A 17,229-nucleotide genomic window follows, 5' to 3' on the forward strand; every position below is an offset into this window, starting at 1 on the left:
AATAAACTTAGTATAGTGATAGAAATAATAAACGTTGTGAAAGGAACATGTTTTGTTTTTGAAAAACTTAGTCGATATTGTTCGCACAAATTATTTATATTATGTCATTATCTTTGTGTACCAAATCATTAAAATATGTTGTATTATGTATCATAGTATTGTTATTTAATAATTAAAGCAATATAACTTTTTAAGATATTGTGTTACTCTTAGAGTACCTTTTTATCTAAAAAAAAGAATAATACAGACAAAAACACAATTAACGCGCTTCAAAATTGACCCCAGCATTTTTCAATTTGACTCCTCAAAATTTCAATCCAGGGGTCATTGACTCCTGGCTTTTTAAATCTATTGAAATCCCTGTTCACGCACAAGAAAATACAACTTCAATGATAAATATAAAGGTTTTGATAATACTTGGGTCAGGGCACAGGTAAGATTAGTCAGGGCTATAGTAGGTTCTGCATTTACTAGCCCGAATGGGCTAGTTGAAAAAAAAGTTAGTGTTAAGCCTTGACACCATGCTCAGTGTTTAAAACACACTAAGTGACCCCTTGACCTAGTTTTTGACCCAGAAAGGCCCATGTTCTAACTTGGCCTTAAGATCATCTCCATAAAACTTCTGACCAAGTTTGGTGAAGATGGGATGTAAACTTCTTGAATTAGAGAGCGGTCACCATGCTGAATGTTAAAAAACGCACTAAGTGACCCTGTGACCTAGTTTTAAGCCCAGAATGGCCCATGTTCAAACTTGTCTTAGAGATCATTTAGATAAAACTTGTGACCAAGTTTGGTGAGGATTGGATGACCTAGTTTTTGACCCGACATGACCCATATTCGAACTTGACCTAGACATCATCTGGATACATCTTCTGACCAAGTTTGGTGAAGATCGGATGAAAACTACTTGAATTAGAGAGCGGACACTTAATACTGACTGACCGACCGACCGACCAACGGACCTACCGACAGACAAGTTAACTCCTATATACCCCCTAAGCTTCGTTTGTGGGGGTATAATGACTGCTGTTTCCTATGGTAAAAGTAAGATTTTTTCCCAAAAAATCTTTCCCCACATAGGCCACGCCCACCAAAAAAAAATGAATGAATGTGGTTTGTTGATTTGTTGTTGTATATAAAATTTAATATAATACTTTCCTCTTGTTTAATTATCCCCAGGTTTTTTGGAGAAAAAGTGGGGATATTGTGGTGATGTGCGTGTGTCCGTCCGTCCTGACCAACTGCTCCTCCTACACTATTAACACTAGAACCTTGAAACTTACATACATGGTAGCTATGAGCATATGTGCGACAGTGACAGTGACGGAATTTTGATCTGACTCCCGAGTCAAAAGTAATGGGGGTTGGGACCGGACCGGGTCAGATATTTTCACTCATTTTTTATTTTATTTTACATTAACTTCTTCATTTCTGCACCGATTTACTTCACATTGATACTGAGCCTCTCTTATGACAATACGATCAATCTCAGCTATGTGTGGCCCCATTACACACCCTAGGGCACCCCGCCCACATAGGCCACGCCCTACCAAAATTTCCTTTTACTATAATTTCTTCATTTCTACACAGATTCATTTCAAATTGATACTAAACCTCTCTAATGACAATACTGTCAATCTCAGCTATGCATGGCCCCATTACCAACCCTGGGGCGCCTCTCCCACATAAGCCATCCCCACATAGGCCACGCCCACCAAAAAATGCCTTTTACTATAATTTCTTCATTTCTACACAGAATTACTTCGAATTGATACTGAACATCTCTTATGACAATACAGTCAATCTCAACAATGTATGGCCCCATTACCAACCCTGGGGCGCCTCGCCCATAATAGGCCACACCCACCCAAAATTGTCTTTTACTATAATTTCTTCATTTCTACACCGATTCACTTCTAATTGACACTGAACTTATTTTATGACAATACGGTCAATCTCAACTATGCATGGCCCCATTACCAACCCTGGGGCGCCCCTGGGTCAAACATGTGGCGTGGGGATATGCGTCGGCCTCTGCCACGCCATTTCTAGTTTTAATAAAATAAAAAAAAAACACGCAACTTATTGTTCCAATGTCCGTAGACAAACACTGAAATAAAAGTGGAAACTTAAGATTTTATGACTGGAACTTACAAAATTTAAGCCATGAGGGCAGGGCCCTCAATCCATTTTAGGGGAAGCGGGTCGCTACCCATAGCAGGGGGAATTTTCTCGGCGTTTCCCTTTTTGGGGGATTTTTTACTTACTATCTAATTATAACATTTGTACATGTTTGCAGGGTTGTCATTATTAACCGATTGCCGATCAAACTCATCGGTTAAAATCGCCAGAAAATCGGTTGTTTTTCCCGAATCTTTAAAATTGCGATCGGAAGTTTTTATCATGCAAACCGACAATAATTGACGAGGAATAACCGTTCTATAGTAGAGCGACGCCCGGTCATTCAGTCAGTCCATTAACTCCGCCTAAGAGCTACTGTTTTCAATGAATTTCTCAGCGAGTGGCCAATATTGATTTTTCCAGCTGTCAATCAAATTCTTCTTGGTAAGCACGTCAAACAATCAGCGCTCAGGCAGCCGAATACACGCCGACTCCACGTGAAATTGTATCAAATAGCTGTACATTTCACAGATTATTACTGACCGTATCTCAACGAATGCTGCACTGTAGAGCGTAATTAACTAGTTTTTTTTAGTTAGAGAAAAGGTTTCCACATATTAAAAAATCACATTAAAAATGCTCTTCGATTTTCTACCAAAATAAAATATATTAGCGACCTCTGCGCTACGAAGTTGTTATCCAGCATCTAAATATTAAAGTCCACGCTTTCTCCGAGGAAGAATGACGTGATGTTATACACGAAGTCTGGATTTGGCATGATTTTCATCTGTACAATGAAAAACACGAGAAATGTGTCTCTGTTGCTAGAATTTTCTGAATTCTCCATGAATAATGAAATCTGAAAATGATTTCGGATAACATATTTAATAATATGAATTTGAAAATACTTCAATTACATAATGCATTTTGTTATACAAATTGTTATAACACATAATGTAATAAGTAGGTAAATAACGTGTTTTGAGATTGCCAAACTATGCATACATATAGGACTACATGCATGAATGATCTGACAAGTTATATCACGATCCGAAATGAAAAGTAAAAATTTAAAGAAAGGCGCGTTTTTATTCTCAGAAATTCACTTTCGCTAACTTTTCTGAAAGGAGTTACCGTACATGTAACAGTTTAGATTGAGTGGTTGACTTGTCATAATTACTAAATATAAACGGTTCTCAATGCTCTCAAATCGCGTCACGTGATTCACGCATGTTCAATCGGAATTCCCCAATCCCACAATTAAATTTGTATATGCACTTGCGTTTAATGGCGGACGACATTCATCGTAAAAATTGGGCGTAATTTGGTTTTGAAAAAAAGAAATCGTAATAATACTGGATTATCGGGTAATGGATAGAATTGGAACATGCAAAGATCTATCAATATAATATGTTTTTACATTGTACAGTTTACAAAAAATGTGAAAATCTTAAAAAAAAAAATCTATTCTTAGGCGCTTGACCCCCGACCGATCCGGTTACTTTTCCAAAATAATCCTTTGTTTACAATCATAATGACAACCCTGTGTTTGCACTATATTCCTCGCTTATTTCATAATTTAGCATGTTTGACAAGATTAAATTAAAACAGAATTGAGTTATAATAATCATGAGACATCTATCTATAAAAAAAAAAAAAAAAAATTTTTTTTTTTTTTTAGGGGGAATTTTTCCCCCAAAAAGGGGAAAAAGGATACTTTTCAGGGGGGGAATGCGGCCGAATTTCGGCCGTGGATTTGACAGATTGAGGGCCCTGGAGGGTCAAGATATCCAACCTTTTTAATTTATTGGAAGCACTGGTTATTGATCAGAAAATGAATTGTTGAAATGCAGAGCTATTTGCTTTATTTGCTGTAATGTGCAAGTAAACTCAGGGACTATACCTACGGGCAACTAGAGTGATAATTTCGCTCTTACGCCCGTGATCTCGCCCTACGAGCCCAGAAAAGCGAAGATTAAGTCGCCCGTCGCCCATTTTTTTAAGTAAACAAGACCGGAAAAGTGAAAATCAAGCCGCCCGATTATTTTTGCTAAGGCGTTCTACTGCCCGCAGGGGATTTGCAAGCTAATTGTTTGTTGTTTATCTAACGGTTACACAATTTACCCCCTGCACGGATCGTAAATTGACCGTGACAAAGCAGTCCCTTAATATTGGTTGCTATAACAACACACTTGTGCTTCTTCGCGTGTGCCGCAAGTTGTCTAATGATAACATGATAATTGATTGACCATCCGATAATTGCAGGTTTTTGGCAGACGGCGAGGTTAAAGAAAGTCGGCAAAAATAATTCAAGAAAAACAAAATTGATCAAAGGTCTATTAATTACATAGATCCACTATAAAGTCCAGCTAGTTTTGTCAGTTTGTTAATCCACCGATAATTACAAGTAACACCCATCTTACAAAAACTGGAATTACAGTTCATTTTTTATACTAAAATGTCATAATATGACACATAAATATTGATAAAACACATTTCGTCTATAAAATAAAAATTATCCGAGTAGAATTAAATTGCTACATCATGACCGTGGACATTGCAAATGGCGGTCGTATTTTAACATTTAACCCGCGTTCAATTCCAAGCTGGTGATATTCAAATTACAAGTAATGGTGATTCAATAATGGAGACAGCATTAACTGGATTTAACAAACATTTGATAAGGTTTGTTAAACCAGATAACAACAAGGAAAATTTGGATTATTATAGTTAAACAGGTAAGGCATTCTTAAGTGTACATATTTCGAACATGTATAGTAATCAGATAAACAGTAATAGATATACTAGATGTTCCATGCCTTAAGATTGTGTTTTGTTACAAAAGCAGTCATAGGGATGATGATAATGACGATAAATATGTGATGAAGAGGTGTTACCAGTACATATCTTACAATACTTAAATGTGTTAAATGACTTAAATGTGTTATGATGAAGTAGAATTTAGTGAAAATGTATTGTTTTTACAAATAAACATACATGTAGTATAATGATATAAATAATAAAAGTTATGAAATGAACACGTTTTGTTTTTGATATTGCTCACACAAACTTCTCCCTGATTTTCCAAACTTCTCCCTGATTTTCCAAACTTCTCCCTGTTTCAGAAAAAAGGAGAAGTCACTTCTCCCTATTTTTTAGGCATAGGGTAGTCCCTGAAACTTTGTATTTATTTTTCGTTTGACATATTTTTGTGTAAAGTTGACAAAGTATATAATTTAATATTGTCAATATTTTTATCTTTTGTCTCTTCATATGACATTTTTCTCACGCCTTATACAAGCACTTGATTTGCAGAAATTTCATAACATTCCCAGACCTAGGAATGTGATAGATAGAAAGTGACATTTTCATGAAGAGTTAAGGGCACACAACCCAAGAATTTGACAATGTGTTGTATCTGTGTTTTATGTTACTTTATTCCCTTACGTTTACTTTATCCTGCAATAAGCCACTGGATGACATATTAAACCAGGGGTTTCGCCGTCAATCACCACATCGCCAAATTGAGACAATGTTTTCAAAGTGGTGAATTTCATTAAGGACATATCACTTTCTGAAATGGTCAGAAGTGGGTGGGGTAATGTTTAAGAATGATTCCTTATATAAGCAAGGGCCCTCAATCTATCAAATCTGCGGCCGAATTTGGCTGCAGTTTACATTTTTTCTTGCAAAAAAGGATGCTTTTTTCAGTGTTTCTAGTGTGTTACATTTAATAATACTCTAACACTGTTTTCTACAGTGGTGTATGTTCCAGCTGGTATCTGTGCATTTATGAAGAAAATAAGAAAATAAGGACTTTGGTCGCCCAAGAACAAAGTGGTTTTTAAGGTGAAAAATATGTGATTATTTACTCTTTTTGAAAGATTCATTAGAACTGGTTCGTGAATCACTAAAGTATATGCTATTTTAATTTCCGGTAGCCAGGACCGATTTTCTTGTTAAACCTGTCGGACCAAATGGCAATCTGCCGGTTAGGACCAGCGAACCAGCAATTTCGCCAAGCCTGCAATCAATCTTAGTTTTGGTACATTAATGGAGCTGTATTTATCACACTGCAAGCTAACAAGCCCTAAGGGCATTGTTTGTTATCAGAAGAGATTGACATGTACCTGGTGTGAAAGATTATCTCCTATGTCAGTCAGCATGATCTGTTACACGCTTGGTTAGACTCAATAACACTTCATTGAAATAAAAAATAGCACTATTTATTTTGTCAAAACGTCTGCAAATTAACCCAATCCAAAGGGACCCGGCCCCATTCCCAAAATGGTGAAAACAAAACACTGGTACCGGAAAACTGCACTTTCCAATAGGGATAAAAACTGATAAATTCCCAATTGCTGTCCGAAAATTTCCCCATTTAAGGTTTTTGTTGATAAATTAAATGCAACTGAACATTCAGTTGATTTCCCTATGCAGCTTTTAGACTTTGACCTACCTGTAAGTTTAAATAATATTGACAACTTGACAACACTTAGTTATTAGTTTTATTTAAACTACATGTAGTTGTTAGCAACAAATCAAATACACCAATTTCCCAATCTGAAGACTTCACAACTTGAATTTTCCCAATTTCATTTTTTTTGGTGCTATTTTTCATAATTGGGCTGGTACCGGTACTTTTCCCAATTGGGAAAAAAAATAATTGTGTGTTCATGTAATTTTTAAACAAACTTTATAATGATTTATCTAAAATCAAGATGCCCTAAAAAATAACTTCCAGGGCCCTCAATCCATTTTAGGGGAAGCGGGTCGCTACCTATAGCAGGCGGAATTTTCGCGGCGTTTCCCTTTTTGGGGGATTTTTTACTTACTATCTAATTATTACATTTGCACATGTTTGCACTATATTCATTGCCTATTTCATAATTTAGTATGTTTGACAAGATTAAATTAAAATAGAATTGAGATATAATAATCATGAGACATCTATCATTAAAAAAAGAGGGGGAAAAAAGTATACTTTTCAGGGGGGGGGGGGAATGCGGCCGAATTTCGGCCGTGGATTTGACAGATTGAGGGCCCTTACTTCTTGCAAAACAAATGAACGTATGAAAAATCCAAGGGTAAGCTTTGCAGCCTACAGTGACAATTGTTTGATCGAAATTGCATCCATACATTCACTAATGAAAGCGAGTTGCAATGTTTACTAGATAAGGTAGGTGTCAAAGTACTATAGACTCTATTTTATACAAAAGAACGTCTCGAAAAATGAAATATAAATGAATAACAGGCATCACTTTTAAATGACAATTACCATTATTACTCAATGTGCCCATAAATGTTTGCGACTATTTATTCCACTGACTTATATCTGAATTACAAATAATTCTTTTTGAAATGGAATTTTTAGGTAAAAAAGATCATAGCTATTTCATGGCAGCTTCAACCAGTCGTTAAATTGAGCCGTTTCATATCAACAGTAGTATAAAGGCTATAATATTGATCATCCTTGCCATTTATTCTACCGGATCACTTCTACACATTCGACTGATCCAAAAATCCAATATCACTATCAACATGAAACAAGTCCTTGTATAAATGCTCTAGACATAAACTTATTATCAGCTGCAATCAATATATAAACACCATTAACAAAAGGAAAATGGTCTAATAAAGTATTTCTTGATTGCAAGTTCATTCAATAAAAGCTCTTATGACCTCTTTTACATTATCCACATAAATTAAGCACTGTGCTATCTGGTGCATTAATTCAAATTATCTTACATCAGAGGTAAAGTTTTGCTGCTACAAAATATATAACATACTCCAAAAGATTATAACACATAGCAACAATGGTATGTACTATCTTATACTTGAAATTAAGGGTTTTATATGCTTTTTAATCCAGTTCTATTAATAGACACTGTACTGTAGACCCCAAGGCCAAGCTTTAGAACCAATCAATATTATTCCACCATTAGTGTGAATTTAACATGTAATTCTGGACGTTGAACAGGGAATTTAAAGATGACAGTTCCTCCGATTAAAAAAGTCTGTTCAATGATCATTTTGTAAACTAAACATATTCTTCAGGTAAAGGCAACGTAAATAACAAGAATACGTAGATTAGTGAATAGCGTAATCGAAATGTTGCATACCCTCGCAAACTAATCCCTGCCCGATCAGGCCCCATAGCATGTCCGTGCAGTGATGGCAGTAGGTCGGCTTGTGGAAGGTTTTCTTCACAAAGGAATGCCCGTGTCCCCTGTCATCGTACGCGGACAATCCTGTCGCCGGGCTGTCGGCCCTGTCTGAATTATCGAGCTGATCAACATCCATCTCCGCCATCTTGTTTTCTACTTCAATAATTTCACCACGGCATTTCATTTGAAAAAAAGGATTCTAACGTGCCAATGCGGCACTCAGATAAATACGATCGAAAAAGAACTCATTTTAATTATTATGTTTTCGGTTATGTTACAATCGCAAGCGTATAAATCCCAATCGCTCCATATTGAAGGCTATTTCTCTCACACTGGAAAATTGTACTACTTTGATACGGAAATAAGCGGCTACGGTATTGGAAACGAGGCAGGGATGCTGGCAGCAATATTTTCCGCGGAGCAGCTTTATGCAAATGAGATCAATACGTCACGGATACAGCGACAGTCTTTCCCGCGTTGTTGTGAAAACGAAAGTAGGGATATATAAATAAATTATGATCATGATTTCGGATAACAAAGAAATGTATTTGTATGGTAATTTTATTGTGTGTGTTAGTGTATGTGAACACATATTTTAAAAAATGTTGTCTATGAAAATATGGCGAGGTTTAATTATAAGAAAGAATAATGATTATTTATCACATTGTTTGTTGTTGTTTTGCACAGCGGACACGTGCTTGCCCCACCCACAGAAATGGCGTTATCCAAAGCGTTACTAATATTTGTTATATTTGTGATATTTTTTTAGCCATTCACTTGTAAAGTGTATATCGATTGTTGATTATACCTAAACCAAAAATATATAAATTTATAGGTGATTTGATTTCCTATTCACGAGTGTACCGGTGATTTTGTTTTCTGAAAATTGGGTCTGTATTTATATCTGACCTTACGTGAAATGATTTTAAAATATAATTATTTTAAATGTACCGATAGATCTAAATGACTTTTTTAATTCAATTTTGTTTTTTTTTAAAAAAACGTCCAAGACCAACAGTCAAATGCCACGAGATGTATTGATTGAAGAGAAGAAAGAGCTATTGTTCGATATGATCTAATAACAGAATTCTTAGATATAAGCAATATGTATTTACACGGAAAACTTACCGATGATGAACTTATTTAAATTTATATCTAAATGAAGTTTGAAAACATGCGGTGCACTTAAAGCAAACGGCATTTTAATGTAGCAGATCTACATGTACCGGAGGTAAGTTACGAAGCCTCGTGCAATAAACGTATTCACGTTAACTAAGAGTCTTCATTCTACTCTGATCTCTTAAAGGGACCTTTTCACGTGTTGGTAAATTGACAAAATTAAAAACGTTGTTTCAGATTCGCAAATTTTCGTTGTATTTATGGTATTTGTTAGGGAATAGTAATACTAAACATTTGCCATGCTTAAACATATCCATAATATGCATCTTTTGACGATTCAAAAACCTGAAAATTATAAAGCGTTGCAACGCGAAACAATTCAATAATTTGGATAGTTCTGTTGTTGCCGTTATAATTTGTGACACTACGAGAATTGCTTATATAAAGTATAAAATACATCACTCATTGTACGAGCACGGATGCCCGAGTGGTCTAAGCGTTAGACTCCAGGGGTCAGTTGTACGAGCCCAGTTGAGGTTTACTTTTTGTTCTTTCTTTAATTTTATTCTTGTTTTGTTTTTTACAGGAACTTTTTAGGTCCAATGTTTACATTTATCAATATAAAGCATTTACTGACAAACTTCAATATATGCAAAAATTTGTTGGACGGCCCCTTTATTGACAAACTTCAATACATGCCTAAATCTGTGAAAAGGTCCTATTGACCGTTCTTTTCTTGAACAGTGAAAACACAAAAGATGCATTTCCTTAGATCCACTTCAAGAGCACACATGTGACAGGAGGGGGTCAGGTATAGTTGTTGTTGTTGTTGCTTCTGCCGTTGTTTCCTTTTGAAAAATAAGTTAGATTAGTAGTTATGAATTATTGTAATAATGGTTAACCTTTTGTTTGTGTTGGATACCTCGTCGGCTGTGGTGGTGCTGGTAGTAGTTGTAGCAATGGGAAGTTACTTGGTAGGAATTATACAGGAATGTGGTGTTTCCCATCCGGGCGGCAATCTGCCCCTCCTTAGGTTTTGTTTTGTATTGGCAGGGGCTGAGTATCCTCATCCTTAAACAATCCACCTGTCTATGTATGAGCCGCGCTCTCGGAAAATGCGCCCAATACGTAGTGTCGTCCAAGACACTAAATACCTATAGTGTCGTCCCATGCGGCAGAATGTATGTACCTATAGTGTCGTCCCTGGCGGCAGAATGTATGTACCTATAGTGTCGTCTCAGGCGGCAGAATGCATGTACCTATAGTGTCGTCCCATGCGGCTCAATGCATGTACCTATAGTGTCGTCCCAGTTGGTCTAATGCATGTACCTATAGTGTCGTCCCAGACGGCTCAATGCATGTACCTATAATGTCGTCTCAGTCGGCTCAATGCATGTATCTATAGTGTCGTCCCAGGCGGCAGAATGCATGTACCTATAGTGTCGTCACATGCGGCTCAATGCATGTACCTATAGTGTCGTCCCAGGCGGCAGAATGTATTTACCTATAGTGTTGTCCCAGGCGGCAGAATGAATGTACCTATAGTGTCGTTCCATGCGGCTCAATGCATGTACCTATAGTGTCGTCCCAGGCGGCTCATAGCATGTACCTATAGTGTCGTCCCAGGCGGCTCAATGCATGTACCTATAGTGTCGTCGCAGGAGTCTCGATGCATGTTCCTATAGTGTCGTCCAAGGCGGTCCAATGCATGTACCTATAGTGTCGTCCCAGGCGGCATAATCCATGTACTAATAGTGTCGTCGCAGGAGTCTCGATACATGTACCTATATTGTCGCCCCAGGCGGTCCAATGCATGTACCTATAGTGTCGTCCCAGGCGGCTCAATCCATGTACTAATAGTGTCGTCGCAGGAGTCTCGATGCATGTTCCTATATTGTCGTCCAAGGCGGTCCAATGCATGTACCTATAGTGTCGTCCCAGGCGGCATAATCCATGTACTAATAGTGTCGTCGCAGGAGTCTCGATGCATGTACCTATATTGTCGTCCCAGGCGGTCCAATGCATGTACCTATAGTGTCGTCCCAGGCGGCTCAATGCATGTACTAATAGTGTCGTCGCAGGAGTCTCGATGCATGTACCTATATTGTCGCCCCAGGCGGTCCAATGCATGTACCTATAGTGTCGTCCCAGGCGGCTCAATCCATGTACTAATAGTGTCGTCGCAGGAGTCTCGATGCATGTTCCTATATTGTCGTCCAAGGCGGTCCAATGCATGTACCTATAGTGTCGTCCCAGGCGGCATAATCCATGTACTAATAGTGTCGTCGCAGGAGTCTCGATGCATGTACCTATATTGTCGCCCCAGGCGGTCCAATGCATGTACCTATAGTGTCGTCCCAGGCGGCTCAATGCATGTACCTATAGTGTCGTCGCAGGAGTCTCGATGCATGTTCCTATAGTGTCGTCCAAGGCGGTCCAATGCATGTACCTATAGTGTCGTCCCAGGCGGCATAATCCATGTACTAATAGTGTCGTCGCAGGAGTCTCGATGCATGTACCTATATTGTCGCCCCAGGCGGTCCAATGCATGTACCTATAGTGTCGTCCCAGGCGGCTCAATGCATGTACCTATAGTGTCGTCGCAGGAGTCTCGATGCATGTTCCTATAGTGTCGTCCAAGGCGGTCCAATGCATGTACCTATAGTGTCGTCCCAGGCGGCTCAATCCATGTACTAATAGTGTCGTCGCAGGAGTCTCGATGCATGTTCCTATATTGTCGTCCAAGGCGGTCCAATGCATGTACCTATAGTGTCGTCCCAGGCGGCATAATCCATGTACTAATAGTGTCGTCGCAGGAGTCTCGATGCATGTACCTATAGTGTCGCCCCAGGCGGTCCAATGCATGTACCTATAGTGTCGTCCCAGGCGGCTCAATCCATGTACCGGTACTAATAGTGTCGTCGCAGGAGTCTCGATGCATGTACCTATAGTGTCGCCCCAGGCGGTCCAATGCATGTTCCTATATTGTCGTCCAAGGCGGTCCAATGCATGTACCTATAGTGTCGCCCCAGGCGGTCCAATGCATGTACCTATATTGTCGCCCCAGGTAAACCATTCCGATTTTATGGAATTTTTATTTTAATGAAGTCTCTTATAGACAAAAATTCAGTCTTAGCGGACTGCACAGGCTTACCTTGCACGAACATACGTCTTTATTATAAACAATGTAATTTTGATTTCTTATACCCATATAAATGAACAGTATGACTATTAACAGTTCAATTTACACACATATAAACCGCCCCCTCCCCCGCCCCATCTCCCACCCCGCACCATATAAATATCTGTCATGAAATGACACAATTTTGTCGTCTGAGTTCTATAGTGACCACGTCATCCGGAACGCAATGCTCACAAACCGTCACCCCTTCATCCAAAACCGGTACCGGAATCCCTGGTTGCGGCGTGTCACAAACCACTCCTATTACACGAAACTTCCGATACCGGAAGAAAGTACGAATTGGTCCACAACAACTCTTCTGCTTTGTCCAAAGTCCAGTTCCAAACAGCACACCCTGCGCTGCTGAGGCCGGCAGGAAGGACCAATGTTAAAGGATCGTTATACACAACAACTCTCATCCAGACCCAGGGCCAGTACTGGTAATCCCTCAACCAACCATATCAACACTAAAGTACCTCGACTGGAGACAGAGTTGTAACGATGGCGCCCCACAAACAGCAAATGCCCATCTTGAACCGGACTAGTACTGGACTCTCTTACCTAGCACCCCCACTTAGCTTAAAGGGGCCTTTTCACAGATTTTGGCATTTTTTGAAGTTTGTCATTAAATGCTTTATATTGATTAATGTGAACATTGGATATAAAAAGCTCCAGTAAAAAATCAAGAATACAATTTAAAAAAAAAGGTAACCCTCAGCAGGGCTCGAACCAGTGTCCCCTGGTGTCCAGGAGTAAAAAGTCTCCTACTTAGACCACTCGGCAATCCTTCCGGTTACAATGACGGAAGTATTTTATACTTTATATAAGCATTCCTCGTAGTTTCACAAAATATAACGACAACAACAGAACTCTCCAAACTATTAATTCGATTCGCGTTGCAACGCTTTATAATTTTCAGTTTTTTAAATCGTCAAAAGATGCATATAATGGCTATTTAAGAGTTAATGTTCAGTATTACTGTTTCCTCACAAATATCACAACTAAAACGAAAATTTGCGAATCTGAAACAACTTTTTTCAATTTTGTCAATTTCCCCAAACGTGAAAAGGCCCCTTTAACTCCTGTTACCGGACGGAATAACGAGAATAAGGGAGTGCAAAATATACAGCAACTATCCATCCATGACAAGTGCCAGTAGTGTGACTCCCTTAACCGGGCTTCCCCTATACTGAACTCCGTAAAGACTTATGTAAACGTACAACCGTTCGCCATCCTGGTCCAGTACCGGGTACCGGAACTCTCTATATCTGACCACTTGAACTTCCAAGACCAGATGCAATGGGGCGCTACACACACATTATCTATCAAGACCGGTATCATGTTCCGGGACTCCTTTCACGGCATCGATAACGTTCTTTTCCCTTCGAATTACTGAAGCGGTTGCAAAACATCGAAAGCTTCTCTCGAAAATAAGAGAGGAAAGAGCCCAAAGCAAGCGATCGTGGACGACAGCAAAGCAAACGACCGTGGACGACAGCCTGTACGTCGACGGGCTTTTTCCTGATAAACGGACAGAAGGTGTTATAATACCTTTACATGTAAAGGTGCTGTTTTTGATGTAAAAAAAGTATAGGCTGCCCGATTAGCACAATGGTTGGTACACTCGCTTCTCACCAAGGCGGATTTAACTCTCGATCCCGGCAGCATGTGGGTTTGGTAAGTGATAACCATACCGGACAGGTGGGGTTTCCTTAAGGTACGTCGGTTTCCCCCCACAACTCAAGACCACACAAAAATTGATAAATCTTTCGGTAACAACGGAATAGCTGAAAATTACAGCTATAATTTAAAAAAAAATCCCAACTTTCGTGAATCTAATAAACTTATTAGGTAGGAGTGTTGGGGCACACTCCGGGTCCATACATAAGGTAACCTCTGGCTCGGAAAGGACCTAATCAACTTCGCAATACACACACTGTAAACAACTAGAGAGATTACTTTAGATAGTTGCTTTGCAAAATTATTTATCACGATTCTAAACAAGCGCATTGACACGTGTTGCAATGAAAACACTATCATTTCAAATGCGCAGTTCGAATTTATGAAAGGTTATTCAACTATTGTTGATACATGTAGTTATATATTGACGTCGATTGTTCAAAAGTATTTAAATTAGAATAAACGTATGTATGTTACATACGTTGATATGTTAAAATATTTAAAAGTTTATACCGCAATGCATTATGGTTGAAAACGTTTATGTCTGGTGTACGCGGTAAATTGTTTAGAATAGTGAATGATATGAATGCGAATGCTAAGTCAAGAGTTAAACAATGTTAATCTCATTCAGATTATTTTAGTAATGCGGGTTGACAGAGGCAGGAGGAGTTAATGTCGCCGATTTTGTTTTCTTTATTTTTTGAAGACCTCGAACTTTCAAGATGGCATAACTTCTGGTTTAAGTATAGATAATATTATGTTGATTTTACCATTATTTACTAATGACATAAGTAATTAAGGCAAGTCACCTGCTGAAGTCCAGTCACATTAAGCTACATTATATTCATACTTAATTTCTTGGGGGCTGAAAGTGGGCATACAATTGTAATGCTATTGAAGTTCGTGATAACTGTAACTGTTTAAGCACAGTGCTAACGTATACGGGACGATTTAAAAGCCATGAAAACAGTATTTATGACTGCGATATAAAACTAAATATATGATGTCAGTTGTTTGACTCGTTTGCGGATGCTATATTAAATAATGCCACAGAAGTATGGGGTTTTGCACAGTCAGATGATATTGAACGCATACATTTAATATTTTGCAAAATTGCTTTAGGTTAAAATAAATGCATGGCACGTTGCTTTTATGGATAATTAGGTAGATACCCATTGTATGTTAACATGTTTGTAATCAAAAAATTGAAAAAAAAATTTGGTACGAAAAAAATGTGGGTACGACAAAAAATAGGTACACAAAAAATTGGGTACGAAAAAAAATTTGGGTACGAAAATATTTATTTTCGGGGTTCGGGGAAGTAGTACCCGTGGGGAACTTGACACATCCAGCGAAACTGGGAGGCGGGTTACATTCTCGATCAAATATAACAAGAAATATCTTTAAATAAAAAGATATTCGACGTGTATTTCCTGTACCACTTAAAAAAAAAAACACACGTTCTGTTACATTAAAACGTTTGTGGGTTATAACATTACGTTACGTAGCAGATATATTAAAAACTTGACATGCTCTTTAATTACATCATGCTCTTTAATTTCACATGTATATCATACCAAACTGTATATTTCGTTGCTTCCTTTCCTAAGTTAATGATGTTTTGTGTACGGACGTGATTTCACATGCCCATGTGCATGAACATATAATTTTTCTCTGTTGATTATTGTTTTTTCTCTAATTCAATAAGCTTAGGCATGTTTGTTCGTTAAGTACGGCAATAATTTCATGATGATTCCCGAAAGTATGTATGAGTACATAGTCGAATACGACTTGAATACGTGAGTTCGTCCATGAACACATGGTAAGGTTAACTAAATCTGCGCGATATGACTTAATATGTGTTTAAACAAGCAAACACTATCCAACAAACGAATGAATTATCAAACATAGGTAAGCACTGATGTGGCTCTGTAATTTCTGTTTGAAAAGTTTATTAAATATGCAAAATGAGAGAGCACGCAGAAGAGCGAGTTTCATAGATGTTGTACCGCTATTATGCTGTTTATATACCATACTCGCTATAACGTTCACAAATGGCAGGTTCAAAATAATTCGTTTTCTTTACACTCATGATCGCGTTAAACGTTAATTATACACGTTTTCATTCGCAATTTATTTACATAATCACGACAAATGTCGAATACAATACAGAAAATGCATAGTTGTTTAATTGATCTATAAACATATAATGGATTGAATATAACTGATTTAAAATTAACGTTTTCAAACTATTATTAAATCTTTTTCACAGAATATGCTGTCCTATTTATAGCTGAGCTTCCTTTACCTTTATCAATGATAATCAGGTATGCCCATTAGAAAAATCGAGCTATCTCAATCGGACTGGCTCGGTCTTTTACATAGGTCGCCATTGTGAAGAATTTTTCATGGTATGATAACTTAGACGAGCTGCTTCGCAGCATCGTCAAAAATTATAAAATATTTGTGTAACATTCTAAACAATGAAAATAGTATACCGCAAATTGTTTACAAACAATCTTTAAACGATTGCGATAAAGTTATACAAATTAGGTCACAACTGCCTATAACATGTTTTATTACTATGGTTTGGATTATTTGAAAATCCACACGTTGTGCAGTAAATAGTTTTGTTTGAGAGTTCAAAAGTAGACGTGTTGAAAATTTTAAACAAGAGTGGTATGGTAATCTGAATAATCGACCTTACTTAAATTATATGTATACAGTTTTTAAAACCTCTTGAATATGAAGAATTTTTATCCTTCTTTCTTAGACGTCTGCGTTTCTTTTTTAGTAAGAATTAGAGTCTTTGCACACCCTTTAAGAATCCAAACTGGCAGTTATGCCCATAACAACATTCCGCAAAATGAACGTTTTTTTATGTTTTAATGACACTGATTTAGAAGACGAATGTCTGTTTATATGTATATGCCGATTAAAAAAAAAGATAAGCAGTATATT

General features: G+C 37.8%; 1 protein-coding gene across 7 annotated transcripts in view; it reads right to left on the reverse strand.

The window, feature by feature from the left end:
* LOC127857674 (diacylglycerol kinase theta-like) overlaps positions 1-8,762 on the reverse strand; it is a 92,918-nt gene extending 84,156 nt beyond the window's left edge. For all 7 annotated transcript variants that reach the window (XR_008038548.1, XR_008038550.1, XR_008038549.1 and 4 more), the window contains exon 1: positions 8,244-8,762. Coding sequence is in view for 4 of the 7 variants with exons in the window: in XM_052394265.1 (XP_052250225.1) it covers positions 8,244-8,472 (229 nt within the window). In the remaining 3 variants the exon portion in view is untranslated. The remainder of the gene's footprint in view (positions 1-8,243) is intronic.
* Between the last annotated feature and the right edge of the window lie 8,467 nt (positions 8,763-17,229).

The sequence above is a fragment of the Dreissena polymorpha genome, chromosome 14 (assembly GCF_020536995.1).
Source record: "Dreissena polymorpha isolate Duluth1 chromosome 14, UMN_Dpol_1.0, whole genome shotgun sequence".
NCBI lineage: Eukaryota > Metazoa > Mollusca > Bivalvia > Myida > Dreissenidae > Dreissena > Dreissena polymorpha.